Below are 21602 nucleotides of genomic sequence, written 5' to 3' on the forward strand. Positions count from 1 at the left end.
AAAGACGACAGACGAATGGCTAACAAACACATGAAAAAATGTTCATCATCTCTATATATTAGAGAAATGCAAATCAAAACATCCCTGAGATATCATCTAACTCCAGTGAGAATGGCCCATATCACAAAATCTCAAAACTGCAGATGCTGGCGTGGATGTGGAGAGAAGGGAACACTTTTACATTGCTGGTGGGACTGCAAACTAGTACAACCTTTCTGGAAGGAAGTATGGAGAAACCTCAAAGCACTCAACCTAGACCTCCCATTCGATCCTGCAATCCCATTACTGGGCACCTACCCAGAAGGAAAGAAATCCTTTTATCATAAGGACACTTGTACTAGACTGTTTATTGCAGCTCAATTTACAATCGCCAAAATGTGGAAACAGCCTAAATGCCCACCAACCCAGGAATGGATTAACAAGCTGTGGTATATGTATACCATGGAATACTATTCAGCCATTAAAAAAAATGGAGACTTTACATCCTTCGTATTAACCTGGATGGAAGTGGAAGACATTATTCTTAGTAAAGCATCACAAGAATGGAGAAGCATGAATCCTATGTACTCAATCTTGATATGAGTACAATTAATGACAATTAAGGTCATGGGGGGGAAGCAGAAAGAGGGATGGAGGGAGGGGGGGTGGGGCCTTAGTGTGTGTCACACTTTATGGGGGCAAGACATGATTGCAAGAGGGACTTTACCTAACAATTGTAATCAATGTAACTGGCTTATTATACCCTCAATGAATCCCCAACAATAAAAAAAAAAAAAAGAAGACAGACGCACTATCTACAGACACATGAAAAAAAGCTCATCATCCTTAATCATCAGAGAAATGCAAATCAAAACTACTTTGAGATATCACCTAACCCCAGTAAGAGTAGCCCACATAACAAAATCCCAAAACCAGAGACATTGGCGTGGTTGTGGAGAAAAGGGCACACTTCTACACTGCTGGTGGGAATGCACACTAATTCGTTCCTTTTGGAAGGATGTTTGGAGAATACTTAGTGATCTAAAAATAGACCTGCCATTCGATCCTATATTTCCTTTACTAGGTATTTACCCAGAAGACCAAAAATCACAATATAACGAAGACAACTGTACCAGAATGTTTATTGCAGCCCAATTCATAATTGCTGGATTATAGAAGAAGCCCAAGTGCACATCGACCCACGAATGGATTAATAAATTGTGGTACATGTATACCATGGAATATTATGAAGCCTTAAAGAAAGATGGAGACTTTAGCTCTTTCATGCTTACATGGATGCAGCTGGAACATATTCTTCTTAGCAAAGTATCTCAAGAATGGAAGAATAAGTATCCAATGTACTCAGCCCTACTATGAAGCTAATTTATAGCTTTCATATGAAGGCTATAACCCAAATATAGCACAAGAATATGGGGAAGGGGCCAAGGGAGGGGAAGGGACGGGGGAGGTCAGGGTGGAGGGAGTGGGGCCACACCTAAAACCTACCAAATGCAGAATATAAATGTCTACATACAATATCTAAGAAAATGCCATGAAGGCTACGTTGAACAGTTTGATGAGAATATTTCAGATTGTATGTGAAAGCAGCACATCGTACCCCTTGATTGCAAAAATGTACACAGCTATGATTTAACAATAAAAAAAAAAAGATTAAAGTATTCATGAATGTCAAATTTCTTGATTTTGACAATTGTGCTTGGTTATGTAAGAAACAGATACTGATTTTTAAGGGACGGAAGTATTAAGAGATTAATGAGCATGAGCTCTGCAACCCATGCTCAAGTGATCCCACCACCTGGCCCCCTCTCAAAAAACTGTATATATATATAACTATGAGAGCTGTCCAGAAAGTATCCAGCCACGTACTATGAAAAATGAAAGACATACATGGCTAGATACTTTGGGGAAAGCTCTTGTGTATATAAAAACACAGAGTGTTCCCAAAAGTCACACATAAAATTGCCATACATAGGGAAAATGGGAGATTGTAACTAAATGTGCATTTACAAAATATTCATTACAAAATTTCACAAAGAGGTAGCCCATGTGTAGAGACATACTTTGTAAATATTTTGTAATGAATATTTTGTAAATAAAGATACATTTAGCTACAATTTCCCATTTTCCCTATGTATAGCAACCTTATGGGCAACTTTCCAGGACACTTTGCATTATACAGAAATAGAAATCGGGAAACAAGTGTGGGAAATATTTCCAAATAGATGAATCTAAGGTAAATTCTTTGTACTCTTATGACTTTTCTATATGCTAAAGATTATTTCAAAGTAAAAAATTTAAAAAAAATTATTTTAGTATAATTTTTTAGAAATTAGAATTGTGAAATTCTAATTTCTTACTGTCTTTACTTTTACCACATGCAACATACACAAAAAAATTATACACACAATCTATAAATTGTTAATTGTGAAATAGCTTTTTTTGCAACAGCAGACACAGTAAAAATCAGTTACCAGCTCATTCTTCTCATTCTACCAGAGCTATGAGAAAGTGTTTATTGTTTGGGAAAAAAAATAGTTTTTAATGTGTTAATTAACCTATTGTCAATAAGAATTCTTCCTGGGATTAGAAAGCACAATTGGAAAATACATTAGAGATTATATAACTACATCAAAATTTTTTGTTTCTTTTTTTTTTTTTAACTTAACAAGTCTCCAAAATGTTCAATGACATAATTTTTCAAGTTCTAGTCAGAGCTTGACTTTATAAACAAACCTGTGGAATATCTTCACTTTAACTTTCTCACAAAATTCAATGAAAACACAAAATTGATTGAACCCACTGCACGAGTAAAGTGGACGTCGCCAATGTACATCACATTTACTCTGAAAAATACTTGACTACAGCAAGCCAGCCTCCGTTCTCCTCAGTTAGCATCCTGCCAGATTAATGCACCTTTATTATCCAAAGTAATGATTACACATAAAAAGGGGAAGGTTTCTGCCTTTATGTATTAGTATTCTTCTAGGGTGAGGGAATGGATACGTGCTACAAACCAAGTCCTTCTGTATCTATCTCAATCGACTCTCCCAAATTATGACACGCCATACCAACCTTTTTTTAATAAGAACATTCAAAAATGACTTTATGAAAGTAAACAACAGCAGTTCATTTAACCAAAATCCTTTACATTTTAAATTCAAAATGGATTAGATGAAAACACTACTTTAGTATGTATTACTCAATTTGCTAGCAAGCAGATCATTCTCAATCCCAGATAGTGTTATGATTAGACAGTCAAAGCTGCCTGCCTCTCTGCAGAGGAGGCCCACAGGCTATGTTTTCTTGTTTCTTGGGGGTGTAGATCACATGCATGGTTTTTAGCTGCCTTTTTAATTTATGTCTGCAGTAATTTCTGCTTTGTCCATGTACCTGTCCCTAAAAGTTCCTTTACTCTTTCTAATGTAATAGATCAAATCCACGATAGGAGAAAAGAGGGAGGGACGGAGGGAGGGAGGGAGGGAGGGAAGGAGGAAGGAAGGAAGGAAGGAAGGAAGGAAGGAAGGAAGGAAGGAAGGACGGACGGACCTAAGTTTGCTGAAATGTGCCCAAAATAATATCACCAATGCACAGGGATGGAGATGTGAGTTGTAGCCCTGGCTTCATCTCTGTGTGGCCTTTAGGTTCGTAGTCACTTTGAACATTTATCGCCTCTAACAGTAATGACAGACGTCCTACCCATACCAAACACCAAGTGTAACAGGGATTTGAAAGGTCTTAAATGACAAACAAAACTAATGATGAAAACAAACACAATGGATGGATGATGGATGATGGATGTTAATAAATTCTGACACTGACTAGAAATACTCTGTGATTCCTTTCAGGTTCCCAGCTATAGTTCCAGGCAATTAGTTAGCTGCATTTCTGAGGATCAAACATGTGACCTATAGATATGTAAGAAAGGATGTAAAACAGGCGCACACATTGGGCTAAAGAAACTGTAAAAAGATACTGTTTAATCTCCAAGCAGAAAATGTGTACGGGTAGATTTTTTTAATTTCCAATAAAACTGGCCCAGGACACTTATCAAGAGAATATTAAACACAAATTTGGAATTAAATTTATAGTCACTGTTTGGAACAAGCAGAGGGTAACTATGGAACTTCATAACTATTTCTCATAAAAGATGGAAGGGGAAAAGACAGCCAGAAAATGCTGAATGCTTAATCTAATCAATAAATTTCTATGACAATGGAGACATCTGATATACCACAAGTAATCATAAATTATTGGTGCTGATCTTTCCATTATATGTACTTAGACAGCATGGTGCTGTCTAAGTAAATCATATTCTGCCTGGGGCTATGTAGCTTACCTCGAATTATTTCAGAATCATCTAAAATGACTCATTTTTCTATTAACATGAAGAATGGACTAAATGAGGTATTTAATAAATACTGCAGGTTTAACCACAGATTCCTGCTCTCTAGAGAATGAAGGTCTTACTTCATTTGGTAATTCTTCCCCTCAGTATTTTCAGACGAAGTCATTCTTAAACTACCGTTAGTAAAGAAAAGAAGAGAGTGAGTTACACTGGAACAAAATGGCAAATGTCTTTAGAGTTCAGGGAATAATTTGAGATAGATGAAAATAACTCCCCTGTCTAAATCAGGGCACAGTTACTAACATCAAGAAACACAGAAAAGGCACAACTTAGTACCGTTTACATGTAAGCAATAAAAGCAGCGATCCACAACAGGTATAAACACTTGGTTGAGATGCTCAACACTGCGAATATTTTCATCCAATAAAGAAAAATGAAGTAGTTCTCACTGCGCATGGTGTATACCACATGGTAGACGATCCTGCTGTTCAATTTATGGCCAAATTCACTAAACCACAGGTCCACATACAAGAGCTTGAAAGTGATTCACAAAGGCTGTATCAGAACTGGCAGTCGTGAGACTTACCATGAAGAGAAACTGAAAAGATTGCTGCTGAAGGAGATGGGAGTTCATCTGCTTTATAGTCTCATTCAAAATATAATGTACAAAACATTTAATTGGGATTTGTAAGGATTGAGAGACTTGATTACACTTACATTAAACCTTTAATTTGCTACATGTTAAAGTAAACACGGCAGGCCATATTTCTTAGCCTCTTCAGTAGGAAATGAGATTATGATGTCAGTTCAATAAAATTCCAAGGCCCTAATGACAGTTCATTTCAGACCAGGCAGCGAAGCAAATATGTTAACAGTAAATGCCAGACCATTAAAAAGTGATGGGATTATAACCAGCCTTTTGCACCTTAGTTACCTATGGATTTTTACTCAGTGCCCCCATATCTCACCTGGACATCCGTAATGATCCAAGAGATAGGATGTCAATAAGCTATTTATAGTGGGGCAAACATGCAGGGTGTCACTCAACAATAGTTGCCCTGAACCCACTGGTTTACAAGCAAGTTGGGTGAATTTTTCAAAATATCCTTAGAATGTAAATATAACAATGCATTCTAAGCAGAGTTGCCCTCCATAGCTGTCTTTAAATATGACTGTTACAACAGCTTTACATCAACAGCTTTACATTCAACTGTGCTTTTTCTCTGATCACTTGGTCAACAAGGCCGCATGGTCTGAGATAGTCCCTTGGGGAAAAACAACACAAGCGAATGGCAATCACCTGTACTTTGAGTTCGGTGGAGAGGCTCCCTGATCTTGACAGTCAGCTCTCCGCAAGCAGAAGCAAGCTCAGCCGTTCTGTACATACCTCCGGGGCCCTCATATCTACTCAGCATGATATGGTGCTTCTCTAGGGCTATTTGGCTATGTGAAGATCCTAGGTATTTCTGCCAACCTCCTGGATGCAGAGGAGGTTAGAAAATGTTACATTCGAGAAATGTTATTCATCTGGGTAAATTTTCAGCATAGAAGTATCCTTGAAATCTATAATCACAACCCTTCTTATTCTGTGGGCTCTTAACATAAAGTCCAGGCTGGCAAACTGAAACGGAACATGTTTATCCTTCTCCTCTGCGGGAGCAAACACACCTGAAGCTGCCCTGCCACTCCACAGAATATTTTATTAGAAATCCCTTCATAGGGTTGTGCGCATTCCAGCTGACAATAATAGCACTGCAAGAACACACAGGAGCAGGGACCGCATGTGATAACAAAGAACGGTAAGGGAGAAAACAGGATCTGAAGGCTTTGTCCCAGAAACTCTAAGGGCCTGCTGGATCCCAACGCACACGAGGCAAATGACACGCGTGGCTCTGCTCTCTTGAGGGACGCTTCCCTTTGAATGTCCTGGTAAACTGGTAACTGAACCAGAGTTAGAAGGAGTGGGACTTGCACATGGATCACAGAGCACATTCTCACCAATAACACAGAGGAAAATAGCTTACACCTAAAAGGCTCTCAAGATATTTACATCTAAATAATATCTTATACCTAAAACCTCTCAAATACAAAGCGGAAATGATATATTTAAGTAGTTTTCAAAAGTGAAAGCTCAAAAGCACTAACTTCATTTCTAGCATTCAGAGCAAACTAATACTCCAGGCATGTATGAATGATTAGAGCTTATTGTCTAAGGCAGCAGTTCTCAACCTGTGGGCCGCGACCCCTTAGGACTGTATTAAAGGTTTGCAGCATTAGGAAGGTTGAGAACCACTAGTCTAAGGCAAGAAAACCAGCACACAGCATATACGGAGTGTCCAAAAAGTTCATGTGTAAATAAAATAGTCACCTAACCAGAGCACTAAATTGTACCCCAAAAATAGCAAAGGATTTTTTTTTTTTAATTATCTCTAGTGCCCAATAAAAGAAGTCAGGATAAACACCATTACACTGCACCTTCATCCACCTGGGTAATTTTAATGAATACTAAAAACCTCAAGTGATCACTCTCACTCTTCTTTTACACAGAACTTTTGACCATGAACCATGGTGATCACTTCCAAATTACAACCCCAACGGTATGCATCACCTTTGGGCAGACTCTCACTTACATGTGCACAGCAGAGGTATTCTTATCTACTTCCCTTAATTTAGTCATTTTTCTCTACCCGCTATTTCAAAACCTTTTCCCCTCTTACCATGAAATTTCAACTGTCACAGCTCGAAGCACAAGCAAAACACAGAACTAAAAAGCACATGTCACAAAATTAATCAATTCTTCCTCTTGATTGCTTCACTGGCGCACTTCAGACAAAAAGGAAACTGGGGATGAAAAGTGACATTTTGGTGAAAGAGTCGCTTAAATTTGCAAAAACTAAATTTATGCATTCACCCACCCTATTTTTGTGTGTATTTTTTTTTTTTTTAAACAGTATGAGGTTTTATAAATTAAAAAGCTGTAGCTTAAGTAAGGGGAAAAAAAATCCAAGGTAACAATTACCTTCCCCACAAGCCTCACATTGGCCTGGAGACTTTTAAGGAAAAGCAACCAGATCTAACTCATCTGTACATCCCCAGCAAACTAACAGCACCTAGTACACTGTGAGTCTTTAATAAATATGGGATGAAGAGGAACACAGAAAGAGACCAAAATATCTAATAATCTCACTAATGTTCAAGAGTTAAACAAAACGATCAGTGCAGTTTCAGAGGTGGAATCTTTCTCCTTTTCTCAATGCTGCACTGAATTCAGACTTCACAATATATGCTGAACACAGGATATTTTTTTTAATTCTCTGCCATTTTTTTCTATTTAAACTGGTATAAAGTTGCTGACACTAGAAACCTTGTAGTTAGCCGTGATGTTTCTCTCGACCCTTCGATCCTACAATCCTAATAATACTAACTCTCAAATATTTCTTACATCGCTTCTTTTCCCTGGATCGCCGCTAACACTGCCCTAATTCAGACACCACCTGCTCTCACTTGGAAGAACACAAAGCTTTCTATCGGGTCTCTGTACCCACAGTCATTCCCCAACCCCACCTCCAGTCCTCCCATCACACTTCACTAGACTGAGCTATGAAAAGCTCTACAACCATTTCATTGCTCCCCTTGAAACTTTTCTATGTGTCTAGCACAGGGTTCTGCACAGGAACTGTGCATTTCCTGCGCTTCTCCCCTCCAGGATCTTAGGTCCTGCCAACTCCCTCTCCCTCATCCCTCCACACTCCCTGCCCTGGACCTCCCCCTCAACAGCTCCCAGCATTCCTCCCCGTGTCCCACGGTCCCATGCTCCAGCGTGCTTTTGCTGCAGTATCTGAGGATGTACCATCTCCCCTCCTCAAACTTAGGGGCAAATCCTGCTCATACTTCAAGAGTCAGCTTACTTCCCTAGAAAATCTTTTATATTCTTTCCAACCTCCTCTCCTATTTCTGGGGCTTGAGTAAATTCAATTACTTATTCAACCAACAAATATTTATTGACTACTTACTGTTTGCTCAGCACTGGCATACATTAGGCACTCAAATGCGTGTCAAACAACTGAATGCAGATACAGCAGTAAGTTCAAAACAACATAAAGTTCCTGCTTTCACAAAAGTGAGGATTCTTCTTGCAAGACTATAAGAAGTATGGCCCCTTAAATGACTTAGCATTGTAGACATTTGTTTGAACATGTCTGCTTCCCATAGAATAACAACTATGAATTCCTTTGGACAGGATTTCGTATTCTTCATTTTTAGATCCTTAGTACCCAGCATAGTAGCTTTTATACAGTAAGTACTCAGTAAAACATCTGTCCAAAGAGTGAAAGAAACTATTTCATATTTAGGTTTATAACTTCTAGAACATTCAAGTAAATAATGCCTTAAGTAAGTAAATTGAAACTTACTTTGAAGTTTGGATTTTTAAAAAAGTGAAAATACCACATAGTTCTGTGGTGATAACAAGAAATACCTAACATTAAACCAATGAAACTTAATAAGACAGTAAAGAGTAAATCAAAATTTTACTAAGTATTTTAAAAGAAATAATATATAATTGCAAAGTAAAAAAAAATCTCTAATCTTTCATTTTTAATAAAAATGGAATGACACAGCAAGTATTACCTTGTACATTACCATGTACAAGACGTTAAAAATAAGCAAAATATCAACTTCTTTGAACTTTCTAGGTTTCCTGGCCCTGTCCTTCTCATTAGTCTTCATTCTTTACAGAGTGTTTTCCTGCTCCTAAGAAGCATACTTCCTACCCCCCACCCCCCAGTTGAGACAACTCACTATCTTGGACCAGCCCTGGAAGCATACTTTAATATGAATTTCATTTAATATTTTCATGCAGGTAAACCACCTCTTCCAAAGCCTCTGGACAAAATCGCTTGATTACGATACTGGCACCAGTCAGTGCCAGGCACGGGATGAGGCTGGTGCACCCTCCTACATGCCACAGTGGGATCAACAGCTTCCCCGGCTAAAGCATTTCTTCCAATGGGGGAAATTTTAATATGACCCCATTTTAAAACTACAACAGGGCCATCATGATGCTGCCTTTCACAGAGCTTCAATAAAGCTAACTGCTCCCACAACAGTGGGAAGAAAAGCCCAGACTTCCATCTAGGGAGAAGGCAATCTAAATGTCTGCTGTTAGTGAACAGAAAAGATGGGGGTAGTTTTATTTCCCAGTGCCAACATCACATCAGCTCCCCTTCCCACCCCCAGTTCTCCTGAAAGACAGTTTTTTAATTCCTTCAAATGTGTGAAAACCAACCTTTTCTTTCTTGCAGGCTGCAACACTGGGTTCTAAGTAAAGAGGAATGAACCAGAGTCTGGCCCCCACTTATAGAGTCACACATATTGGATTTAATAAAGGGAGCAACGGGGGCATAGCGCTCACAGCAAAGCAATGCTAATGTTCTTGGAGTGACTCTCACATGAATTGTGGGCTCTCCAGCTGGGGATGAAAAGACTAAGGAACCACAGCAGGCTTGCAGTCCCTTTCCACACCACATAGCTCGGTTTCAGAGGATGGTGGGCCACACCACCTGGAAACCTAGAGCTCGCAGGGAATACACAAGTGGACAAAAGGCAAAAGAACCCAATACACCAAACACTGATGATAGGTGACAGAATTACAACACAACTTATTTTCTTAATCATTTTTATATTTTCTAAATGTTCTATAATATCCTTATCTTCTTTTAATAATTAAGGGGAAAATTCAGTGAAATACATTCAACCATTAAAAGGTGACCATACAAAAACATACTTATTAGTACAGAAACCCTTACCACGTAGCCTAAACATTTTGATGTGAAGATTATTATAATAATTATACTGAAGTGTGTATACTATTATGTGTTTGAGGAAATACATTTGCACACATAAAAAAACTTAGCAGAAAGTAAAAAGAAATAAAAAAAACTGTGAACAAGAATGTTAACAGCAATTATCTCTGTATACTGGTACTTTGAGAGATTTTAATATTTTTTGTATTTATTTTCTCTTCTTTATCCAATGAATACATATGTCTTCTATAATAACAAATAATTAATAATAAAGGAATAAATCTGGCAAATAAATTGGGAATTATCCAGTACCTAAATGGCCATAAGTAGCCACATTGCTATCATCCAGTACCTGCATTGCCATAAGTGGCCACAACACCACTCAGAGGTCGGAGAACACTCACAGCATGAAGGGACCCTCTGAGTCAGCTAACATCCCCTGTCAAAATTCTATTTTCATCCCCTAAGTGCTTTGAGGGTTCTGTTGGGTCAATATTATGATAGATGCTGAAATTCAGGAGTTCTGAGTGCTGTAATTTGCCCTCTATACCACACAACCCCAGAATCAGTAAGGAAGAGAGCAAAAAAACAGAAGGTACAATGCCAGCTTCTTACGCTTAACCAGCTCAACCAAAAACGAAAGCAGACAACAGAACAAAAATGCTAAAGAGATGCTATTCCAACCAGTCCACGCTGCAGAATAATTCAGTTACTGCTGGGTAACAAACCTTTTATACTGCCACATTTTTCTTATGTGTGCGAAAACTCTCCTCTTTCTATGTTGCATGTGGGGAAGTGGTATTTAATGAATTTTTCCAGTTTTTAATCTTTTTGGTCTCCATGGACTCAGAGAACAAAACAATATGTCCAAATTCAGGGAAGAAAGGTAGAAAAGAAAGAGGGCATGAAGGATAAGACCCAAAAGTTCAGAAGCTAGGGGACAGGGGACAACCACGGATTCTTCTGCTCTCTGGAAACTAAGAATTTACCCTCTCGCCTTCCTCAAACCTTCTCCATGCTCAGCCTTCAGATAGGGAAGCTTTAACATGCATGAAAATGACCCTTCAGCCAGCCCACTGGCCTCACATTTCTTTAACTTCCTCAAAAAAACCTTCAGCTTAGACGTACAACAGATGTAATCACCAATTGCATTAGTCAGTGCTTACAGTCTTTAATTCTGAAATCATTCCCCGTTCACAGTGACTGACTTTCCTTCCATCTCTTATTCTTCTAGCGATACTTGACGTGTGTGCTGCTCTCAAGGCCACTGCAACTTAGCCCATTGACAATTCTTTCTTCACCTATCCATGCAACCCTGGCTTGGTCACTGAAGAAATGGGTTCATTGTCCATGAACTACCTTTCATTTTCTCGTTTTGCATCTGGCAATAGGTGGGCCTCTCAATAGAAAGACCCAAGTAAAGAACGAGAGAGAACAGAAACCAACCCTTTTCTTATGACGTGTTAGGGTCCATTCTCCCCATCCCACTGAGTCCCTAACTGTGTTACAGTGAGGACTAAGGGTTCTGAGAAGTTATACGTGGGTTTCAAGGAAGACACACATGGGCACAGAGCAGCCAGGACTCCAGGTTTCACCCAGAGCAGCTCCATTTTTATCTAACAATAGGAAATCATTCAAATAAATAACATTGTATATAGAAGACAGGTTATTATTTAGCCATTAAAAACTACTGTACATTTCAGAAAAATGTTTGACAACATAGGAAAATGTTCCTGATGCTAAACATTTTACCAGGCATTATCCAAATTGTTCAGCATATATTAAACCTATAAGAGAAATACTACAGAGGGAAAACACATACCAGAGTAAACCATGGTTATTTCAGATAGATTGATTTATGAATGTTTTCAATTTTGTTTTTTATTACTAATCATTTTATTAAAAAAAAAATATGTCTATGTAATCTTTTAAAAAATTAGAAAAGTTTTTTTTTTTTAATTATTTGTTCTCCTCAAAGGCCTTGCTCTATATTTTCTCTTTCCTTTATAGACCAGATAATACTTGAGCAAACCTTACTCACCTTTGCTGGAGTCTTCCAGACTAACATATGGTAGTCACCAGCAGGAAAAATAAGTAGTTTAGGCTGCTGGCCCCAGAAGGTTCAGAAATGGTACAACCAAAAACAGGGGAGGAAAAAGTAAACAGACAATAATTTTTCAGGCATGATACATGTAGATGTGCCTGTATGTAGGCCTTTACTTCAATATTTATAAAGTTACCTGCCTTAAAGCCCTTGATGGTGATATGAGTGTGTGTAACACAAGGGTCTCACTCTGTCCCCCAGGCTAGAGTACGGTGGCAGCAATCAAACTCACTGTAACCTTGAATTCCTGGCCTCAAGTGATCCTCCCACCTTGGCCTCTCAGGCCTAGCTGATTCTTTTTTCTTTTTTTAAGAGAGAGGTATTGCTATGTTGCCCAGGCTGGTCTTCAACTCTCGGCCTTGGCCTCCCAAAGTGCTGCGGTTACCAGCATGAGACACCTTGCTGGTTAACCTCAAATTGTCAGCAACATTTCAAATTGTCAGAAGTATAAACCAAGAAAATCTAAGCAAAAAGTGCATGAATATTACTAACACTAAAAGTTGGCACAGTGCACTTAGCTCTTCCCAAACATGGGGGATCTCTCTGCAGACGGGTTTCCACCAAATCTCCAACACTCACCAGGTGCTTGGCCTTCGCCCGCTCCTCCTCACTCCATATCCTCTCCTGAAGGATGGCCCTGGTTAACTGCTCGTTGGCAGCGGCCCTCTCTCGGTCCAGATCTTTGCTTTGCTTCAGTCTGAAATAGCAAAAAAGGTGTAACTTAGAAAAAAAATTTTATTAGTTGATATTATTTTTTTGTTAAATGAAATAACGAAGTAAAAAGAGATAGAAACATATACCCAGAAGTGTCGACAGCTGTGCTCATCTTAGCCCATGATCTAGCAAAGGCAGGTATGGAAGTAAATCCCCACACAGCCTCTAAAGGGCTTACAATTTTGTACACGATAAAGACCATTCAAATACATGAAGAAGCTTATTAAGCTGGCTACCAAACATATCTAAGTTTTACAATATTCTTATGTAAAACCGAAATCTGCCCAGCAAAAAATTCCCTGGTATCTCCATCTGTTCTCTGGAAATTTAAGTAAATAACGCTAATTAAGAAGTCATCTACCTGACAAGTATTTGAAGGCAACCATCATCTTCCCCTCAAAACTGACTAACCTCAGCTCTTTATGGAACAGGCCAGAAGCAGTGGCTCATGCCTGTAAGCCCCTCCCAAAGGGAAGGCCAAGGCAGAAGACAGAGAAGATCCCTTGAGAACAGGAGTTTGAGAGCAGCCAGGGCAATTTAGCTAGGCTCTGATTCTATCCAAAAAAAAGTTTTTTAAATTAGCCAGGCATGATTGCACATGCCTGCAGTCCCACATACTCAGGAGGCTGAAGAGGATTACTCAAGCCATGGAGGATGGAGGGGAGATAGGGAGACAGGGAGCTATGACTGTGTCACTGCACTCCAGACTGGGCAAGAGTGCTAGGCAGTGAGGACATAATGGTACGTAAGACAGGTCCCTGTCCCTGTGGGTCTTACGTCACAGCAGGGAACACGAGATGCTAGAGAACTAAGAACACCATGAAGATATCTTTCCACCCCATTTGTTCCCCTCATTTTCCGACAATCCTTGCAGGGCTCCTTACTTCCAGAATGTCTCCAATTTGTCCCTTAGTTCCACATTCAACCTCCACTGGACTCCACACATGGTCTAATAAAGTAGACAGCAGAGCCTTCCCTCCCTGTATCTGCACATAACGCCGATTCTATTAATGAAGCATAAGATTGCATTGGGTTTATCAGTAGCCTCATCACACAATTAGACCATGTTAAGGTGCACTCCTCTAAAACCCCTCACTGGACACGATAAATTACTTTGGCACCAATTTCTGCCATTGTGCCTGGCACATAAAGGCATTCAGTAGTCACTGAATGAGAGAACATTTCAATCTAACCTCAGGGACAAAGATTTTCTGATTGCCTTTTCTTCTTTGAGAGACTAACCCCACTCTACCATCATATCCCTGAAGGAATAAGCTATGCTTTACAAAGGAAAGGGTAGAACTGGTATGTTGGTGTAAGTGAAATTCTGAGCGAAATCTACTTTGTAAGTCTAAATGATGAGCACAAAATTCGACTCAGTACTAGCCTGCAAAATTTTAATTTTAAAAAGAGTTTTGAAAAGAACTAAAGGATATAAAAATTTTTGTTATTGTTTTTACATTGCCACATCATCTAGATACTCTGGAATTCCAGAAATCAATCATAACAGATAGTATCACCTTCTAAAATATATTCCAAAGTTATAATGCTTATGCCCCCAAAATTATACCTGCCTGGTTTTGTGCCTTGAATAAAAAAGAATAAACAAATTAAAATCTGCACTTCGAAATTCTCTAATGTAAAAGTAACCTTTAGAAAACATCCTAAACAGTAAGTATAATGATGCTTATACAAACAAATGTTCCTAAATTTCACAAGGACATACAGGCAGTATCCAGGTTATGAACGAGATAGGTTCTATAGGTCTGTTCTTATTTTGAATGTGTATGCAATTTGCAACAGGTACATTTACCTATTACCTGTAATAGCCCCTGCCTGTAAGTGAAAGTCATACTTAAGTCAGATGCATGTAACTTGGAGACTTACTGTAATCGCCTTTGTAAGTGCTACTTGTATGTAAGTCCAATGTTTTTAACTAGGTGACAACCTCTATAATAAATTTAGCATTTCTTAATGTACCAATAATATCAATATATTAGTCCCACCAGATACCATACATATAGTTGTAAGAGACCAGCGATAATTAGAAGTCATGCCAGTTCCCTGAGAACAGCAGTTCTAAAAGTATGGTCCACCCACCCGGCAGCAGTGGAATGATCTGAGAACTTGTTAGAAATGCAGGTTTTTGAACCCCATCCTACACTTGCCAAATAAGAAAATCTGGGAGCAGTGTCTAGCAAACTGTCTTTTAATAAGCCCTATATGAGAATCTGATGCAGGCTACAGTTTGACAGCCATCACCCTCAGCTACCAGAATATACTTTTCTCCAAATAAATCCTATCAATAAATAAAAGGAAAGGAATACCAACAACAAAGTGCTCCACTGAAGAGCAGGGCACTGACAACTGCTAAGGGCGTGTATCACATCACAAGGCCAGGCAGTGAAAGCATTTTTACGGGCAACTTACCTTAGAGCAAAAAAAACTACCTAAGTAAAATACGACACGTGAGGTGAAAATTACACTAAAATAACAAAATTACTACTGCTCACAGACCACATACTACGTGCCAGGCACTGTGCCAGGCACTTCGCATTCATATACAAAACCTTCATCAAAATGACATTATGAGTTCATAAATATAAAATGAATGCATACAACTCGATTTTATCATATCTACCACATTTGGTACATCAAATTTTTTTTTCCTTTGAGACAGAGTCTTGCTCTGTCACTCAGGCCGGAGTGCAGTGGTGTCATCATAGCTCGCCTCAATCTCAAACTCCTAGGCTCCAGCAATGCTCCTGCCTCAGCCTCCCAGCAACTGGAAATGCAGGCACATGACACCAGGCCTGGCTAATTTTTCAATTTTTTTTTTTTTGTAGAGACCAGGTCTTGCTGGTACTCAGGCTGGTCTCAGACTCCTGGCCTCAAGTGATCCTCCCACCTCAGCCTCCCAAAGTGCTGGGATTACAGATATGAGCTGCCTCACCCAGCCTGGTATGTGACATTTCAAAGTACTGCTATTTTAACAGTAACTCCATTTTTTTTCCCATTTGAGTTTACTTGCAGATGGCGTAAATTTTAATTACAAATGGAGTTATAAGTGGTTCAACTTTTAAGAAATACAGGGTCATAAAGTTTTGTCAAGTTAATGAAAAAGAAGCAAATATATGAGCACAAAAGCCCTCAATGGTATCATAAAAAAAGGGGCTGCTTAGCCATTATTGGTAGAGACAGAGAGGCACAAACCGCGTGACAAACTCCTGGGTCCCAATCAAGGCTCTCCGCCTACTCTCTAAATAAGTCATTAATCTCCCTGAGTCCCGTTACTCCCATGGGTAAAATGAATTGAGGTAATGCCTATCTTACAGGATTCTGTATAAACAAAACACTTAGTACAATGCCCATAAGATAATCAGCAGTTAAAAGACATTAGGTAACTAGCGGTAATAATATTAGTACCCCCAATGGGGTCAGGAACAAAGAGAAAGCAGAGATTCTACAAAAAGTAGAAGAAAATCCCCCAATTTACTATATAGACAGTGACCACCTAAACAGCTTTGTCTTCTCTACCTTCTTATTGGTAGAAAATAAGTTCTGCTTTATTTTTCTTACCTTCAAGGACTTCTAAAATTGAGAGCTGATTCTTCTGATTCAAGCAGCCTACCCTTTCATATGCTCCTTCCTTTCTTTTCTACTTGCTCTGTAAGGACAAGGACTTGGACTACATTTGCTCACGGCTATATCCCCAGCATTTAGAACAGTGCCTGCCACATGGTATAGTAAGCACTCAGCAAAAACTTGTTGAATGCTTTCGTATGCAAGTATGAATGTATGCGTGAATGAATGGCCTATTTCCAACCACAGGGGGAAAAAAAATGAAAAATATACTACAAAAAAAAATGGAAGACTTGTGGATGTAAGAAAAAATTAGAAGGGCGGCGCCTGTGGCTCAGTCGGTAGGGCGCCGGCCCCATATACCAAGGATGGCAGGTTCAAACCCGGCCCCGGCTGAACTGTAACCAAAAAATAGCCGGGCGTTGTGGTGGGCGCCTGTAGTCCCAGCTACTCGGGAGGCTGAGGCAAGAGAATCACTTAAGCCTGGGAGTTGGAGGTTGCTGTGAGCTGTGTGATGCCATGGCACTCTACCAAGGGCCATAAAGTGAGACTCTGTCTCTACAAAAAAAAAAAGAAAGAAAAAGAAAAAATTAGAAGAGTTGAACCCTACAAGGGCTAAGCCACCATGTTCTATGTAGCGCATAGATGATACAATTCTGGACTAACTAGATAACCACAGGATACCACAACATCCAGAACCTCTGCAGCATCAATACCTAACCGTATTTGACTGCTGGATTTAGACAGATTGACAGTGGTACAAACTCACCAAAATGAAAATTAGTTTCCTTTCTTAATAAGTTTTTACACTTTCACTTATCCTTACAAATAGAACTGTACAAATTCTTAACTGATTAATTTTAAAGGAATGTATGCTTAAAAGAAAAAATTAAGGTCTAGGTAGTGACTGTTTAAGAAACAGAATCTTGTACTTTCAGGGAATTTGGACACAGGACCCAGAATAAATTCTCATTTTCTATTGGCACCTGAGCTATACAATCTAATAAACCTCCATTTTCTCAGCTTTAAAATTTGAAGGCTGAACTATGTTTAGCTGCAAGAGACCTTAAGATTATAATCATTAAACACCATACTTTTCGCTCACAGTTTCTCATTCCATAAAAATTATTTTAAAGGTGGTGGCAAGGGATAAATGAAACAGGAGTAACATCTCCAAATTTTAGACTTTATGTTATAATTTGTACTCATTGGGCATTTATATTTCGACTCTGATCCTGAGATTTCCTCCTACTATACTTAACAAAACGGGACACTATTTAAGAGGAAATAGGATTCCTAGTAGTATTTGGGCTACTCTGATGACTGAGAATAAAATAGTGAGCAAGAAACACAGTCCCACCCAACCCCAATGAAGCTTAATTATAGATGATATTTTTTTTAAATGAGGTTGCTATGACACTTCATGGGTAGGATTAGTTTTGTTTTGTTTTTTTTAAGACAGAGTCTCAAACTGTTGCCCTGGATAGAGTGCCATGGCGTCATAGCTCACAAGAACCTCAAACTCTTGGGCTCAAGCAATCCACTTGCCTCGGTTTTTCTATTTTTAGTAGAGATGGGGCCTCACTTTTGCTCAGGCTGAGGACTAGTATTTGACTTGATGTCCATAAGACATTAACCGAGTAACATGAGAAAGGACAAAGGGTCTTAGAGGAAACATCAACAGGCCCAGAAGCACCAAAAAAGGACTCCCTTCAGTTAGAGTCCTGTGTCAGCCTTCCAAGGCTCCCTGAAGGAACCTCTGCAAAGATGTTTGCTTGCTTTCAAATAATTTTGGAGGACAGATTTTCAGATAAATGGTGTGCTAATTGAGGTGTTTTTGATCCAGTACCTTTTAGACTAAAAGCAACAAATTAGAAATTTCTAAATTGTCTTATTCCCTACATTCCCAACCTTCACCCCCCAAAATTCCTATACAGCAATACTTTCTTCTAGTAAGTTTCCTCTTTCCCTGATTTATGTAAATTGTGTAATGAGCTACACTGCTTTGCAAAGAAAAACTACTTATATTTTCAGAAGCTCCCTATTCTTTCTGGAGATGGTCTCTAGTTCTCTCCGTTTATACCCTATCAAACCATTCTATTCAATGGCCATCTATAAAAGGTAAGTGTCCATGTGCTCAACCAATTTTTCTCTCTTTTGGGGCTGAAAAAGATGACCTTGCCTTCAGGGCCTTTCTGAATGCTACTGTCCCAGTGGTAGAGCTATAAAACAAGAAGCAGTGTTATTCTGGAAACACTTCACAAGGGAGCAGAATGACGCTCTCACTGGTGATGAAAGGCACCACTTTACATCTAAGGTGAGGTAGGCATGAGATAAAGTAAGTCTTTCATTATTAACTTGGGTTTCCAAAGATCTAAGAATTAACTCAAAACAAAACTGAACATACCAAGTACCTTAGGAAATACGTTCCTTTCTTTATTTGTTGGCATTTCCCACTTATTATCTCAGATCTCATGGTCAAATATATTCCCACATTAAGCCCCTGATTTAAGTTTCATTTAAATTTCCTTCTTTTAAATACATATCTCTCCTCATTTAAATTCTCTGGAGTTTTAAGCAAAGAAGTAGGAGTTTAGTGTAAACTTTTCTTATTTGCATTAAATAATTGGATAGCTTGGCTAAGCTTAATGAAACAAATACCAGTCAGGGCTGCCCTGAGCCCTAAAGCCCCAGCAACTTAGCTCTTCTGCTGGGTATATTCTCAATTAGGTGCGAGGCTGCAGACACACCAGCAAAATGAATTTCTAAAAATCAGCCAAATTTCCTCTAATGAATATTATTACATATCCTTTTAAAAGGAAAAAAGTAAGGTACTCATAAACATGCAACTCTTATAGACAGCCAGTATAAAATCTAGTCCCATACATTTCAGTTCCAGGGCAAAAACCAGCCAGTATTATTTTAATTCAAAGGACTTAAAGTCTTTAAGAAAGTGGGAAAGAATTTTTTTTTTTTTTGACTCACCATTCATGTTTTATTTTTCATGTTCTTAATTCAAGAATAGATGGAGGATGCATATTTAATTAATATATTTATCTGAAATAAGTAGTTTTGGAGAACTGTTTCAATGAAAATAAACTGATATGGTTTAGATAAATTGTATCTTCAAAGTCTCACAATTTTCTTAAGAAAACATTACCATGCTAGCAATTAAGTTAAAATATTTAAAGAATGATGAATTAAGTTAAATTAAGTATACTTATTGTAAATTCTATACATTAACTCTTGATGCTATACTTTTACTAATTATTTTATTTCAAATGTTTTTATCATTATCATAATTTCATTTACTGTACAGTTTATATTTTCTGTATCTGTGGTGATGTTTAAATGATTTATTTTTTCTTATTCTTTTCAGGCAAGCTGTGCATAGTTGAAAATGGGTAAAATATTCCAAAGATTTAGACACTTTTTATAATGATTTAAATTTTCACTATTAAAAATACCTATGAGAAAAGTGGTAGAGGCTGTTATAGAGGTGGAGATTTTTAATGATGAAATAATGTGAAGTGTCCAAGCGTACATAGAAAAATGCTTGACTATTGGGAAAAGTAACATAAAATTGGCATTAGAAAGTATAACTGTAAAATATTTACACATGTAGATCAATTACTTGCAATTTTATCATTGCTTTTTTTTTTTTTTTAACAATCTTTTTTTTTTTTTTTTATTGTTGGGGATTCATTGAGGGTACAATAAGCCAGTTACACTGATTGCAATTGTTAGGTAAAGTCCCTCTTGCAATCATGTCTTGCCCCCATAAAGTGTGACACACACTAAGGCCCCACCCTCCTCCCTCCATCCCTCTTTCTGCTTCCCCCCCCCATAAACTTAATTGTCATTAATTGTCCTCATATCAAGATTGAGTACATAGGATTCATGCTTCTCCATTTTTGTGATGCTTTACTAAGAATAATGTCTTCCACTTCCATCCAGGTCAATACGAAGGATGTAAAGTCTCCATTTTTTTTAATAGCTGAATAGTATTCCATGGTATACATATACCACAGCTTGTTAATCCATTCCTGGGTTGGTGGGCATTTAGGCTGTTTCCACATTTTGGCAATGGTAAATTGAGCTGCAATAAACAGTCTAGTACAAGTGTGTGGGAAAGGAATTTTAAAGGTAACTTTAGCACAGCAATTTTTATACACTAAGCTTTGCTGTCCTCCGTGAGGGAGGCATTACTATCTCCATTTTTTTTTTGCAGTTTTTGGCCGGGGCCAGGTTTGAACCCACCACCTCCAGCATATGGGGCTGGCGCCCTACCCCTCTGAGCCACAGGCGCCGCCATTTTTAACATGGGAAAAACTGGGAAGTACAACAGAGACGTGAGAGACCCTGACCTGACCTCCAAAGCCAGGATTCTGAAACCTCCAGAGGAGTAACCCTCCAGAGCTACCTTCCACTACATTACTCACCTGTGTGGTCACATGAGGACAGTTTGTGAATCTTTTATTATTCATAGTTATTGTAAAATAAGCTCTTTTATTTGGTTTTACTATATCAAGTCAGAGTTTGCCAGAGTCTAAATTATCACCACCCATTTCCCAAATGGGTTTGGCTTTCAATGGCCTTAAATGTTTCTGCTCATTTGGCTATTCACAAATACTCAGATTTATCTTCATGTAGGCTGACACGTAAGTAATTCTATACAATTCTAGCTTAGAAAATTACTTTATAATTTAATATATAAGGCCATTATACTACTGAGAGAAACTTGATAAGAACCTCAGATAACGGGTGAGAATAAATGGGAAACCGAAATTGTTAAAGTGATTTGACTAAATGATTTATCTCAAGTTGAACTATGACCATTATATACAGACGATATCTACAAAATATTGCAATGTACTTGACTCAGAAAGATTATTTCACACACCGGAGGAGAAAAATGAGTGATTACAACCTCAAAGGTCATCTTAATGCTAATGATGAATTTTATTTTAATACATCATACTTTGTCAGAGCATGCTGAACTAGCATTCAAAACTGTTTACTCTTCATTTTTAAACAGAAAAGCTGAGCTGGG

The 21602-nt window shown here is 38.4% G+C and overlaps 1 protein-coding gene across 1 annotated transcript in view; it reads right to left on the reverse strand.

The window, feature by feature from the left end:
* CHCHD3 (coiled-coil-helix-coiled-coil-helix domain containing 3) overlaps positions 1-21602 on the reverse strand; it is a 332903-nt gene that overhangs the window by 191498 nt on the left and 119803 nt on the right. Inside the window, exon 4 of the mRNA XM_053609566.1 lies at positions 12833-12950. Within this exon, the coding sequence (XP_053465541.1) occupies positions 12833-12950 (118 nt within the window). The remainder of the gene's footprint in view (positions 1-12832; positions 12951-21602) is intronic.

The sequence above is a fragment of the Nycticebus coucang genome, chromosome 11, assembly GCF_027406575.1.
Source record: "Nycticebus coucang isolate mNycCou1 chromosome 11, mNycCou1.pri, whole genome shotgun sequence".
Taxonomy (NCBI): domain Eukaryota; kingdom Metazoa; phylum Chordata; class Mammalia; order Primates; family Lorisidae; genus Nycticebus; species Nycticebus coucang.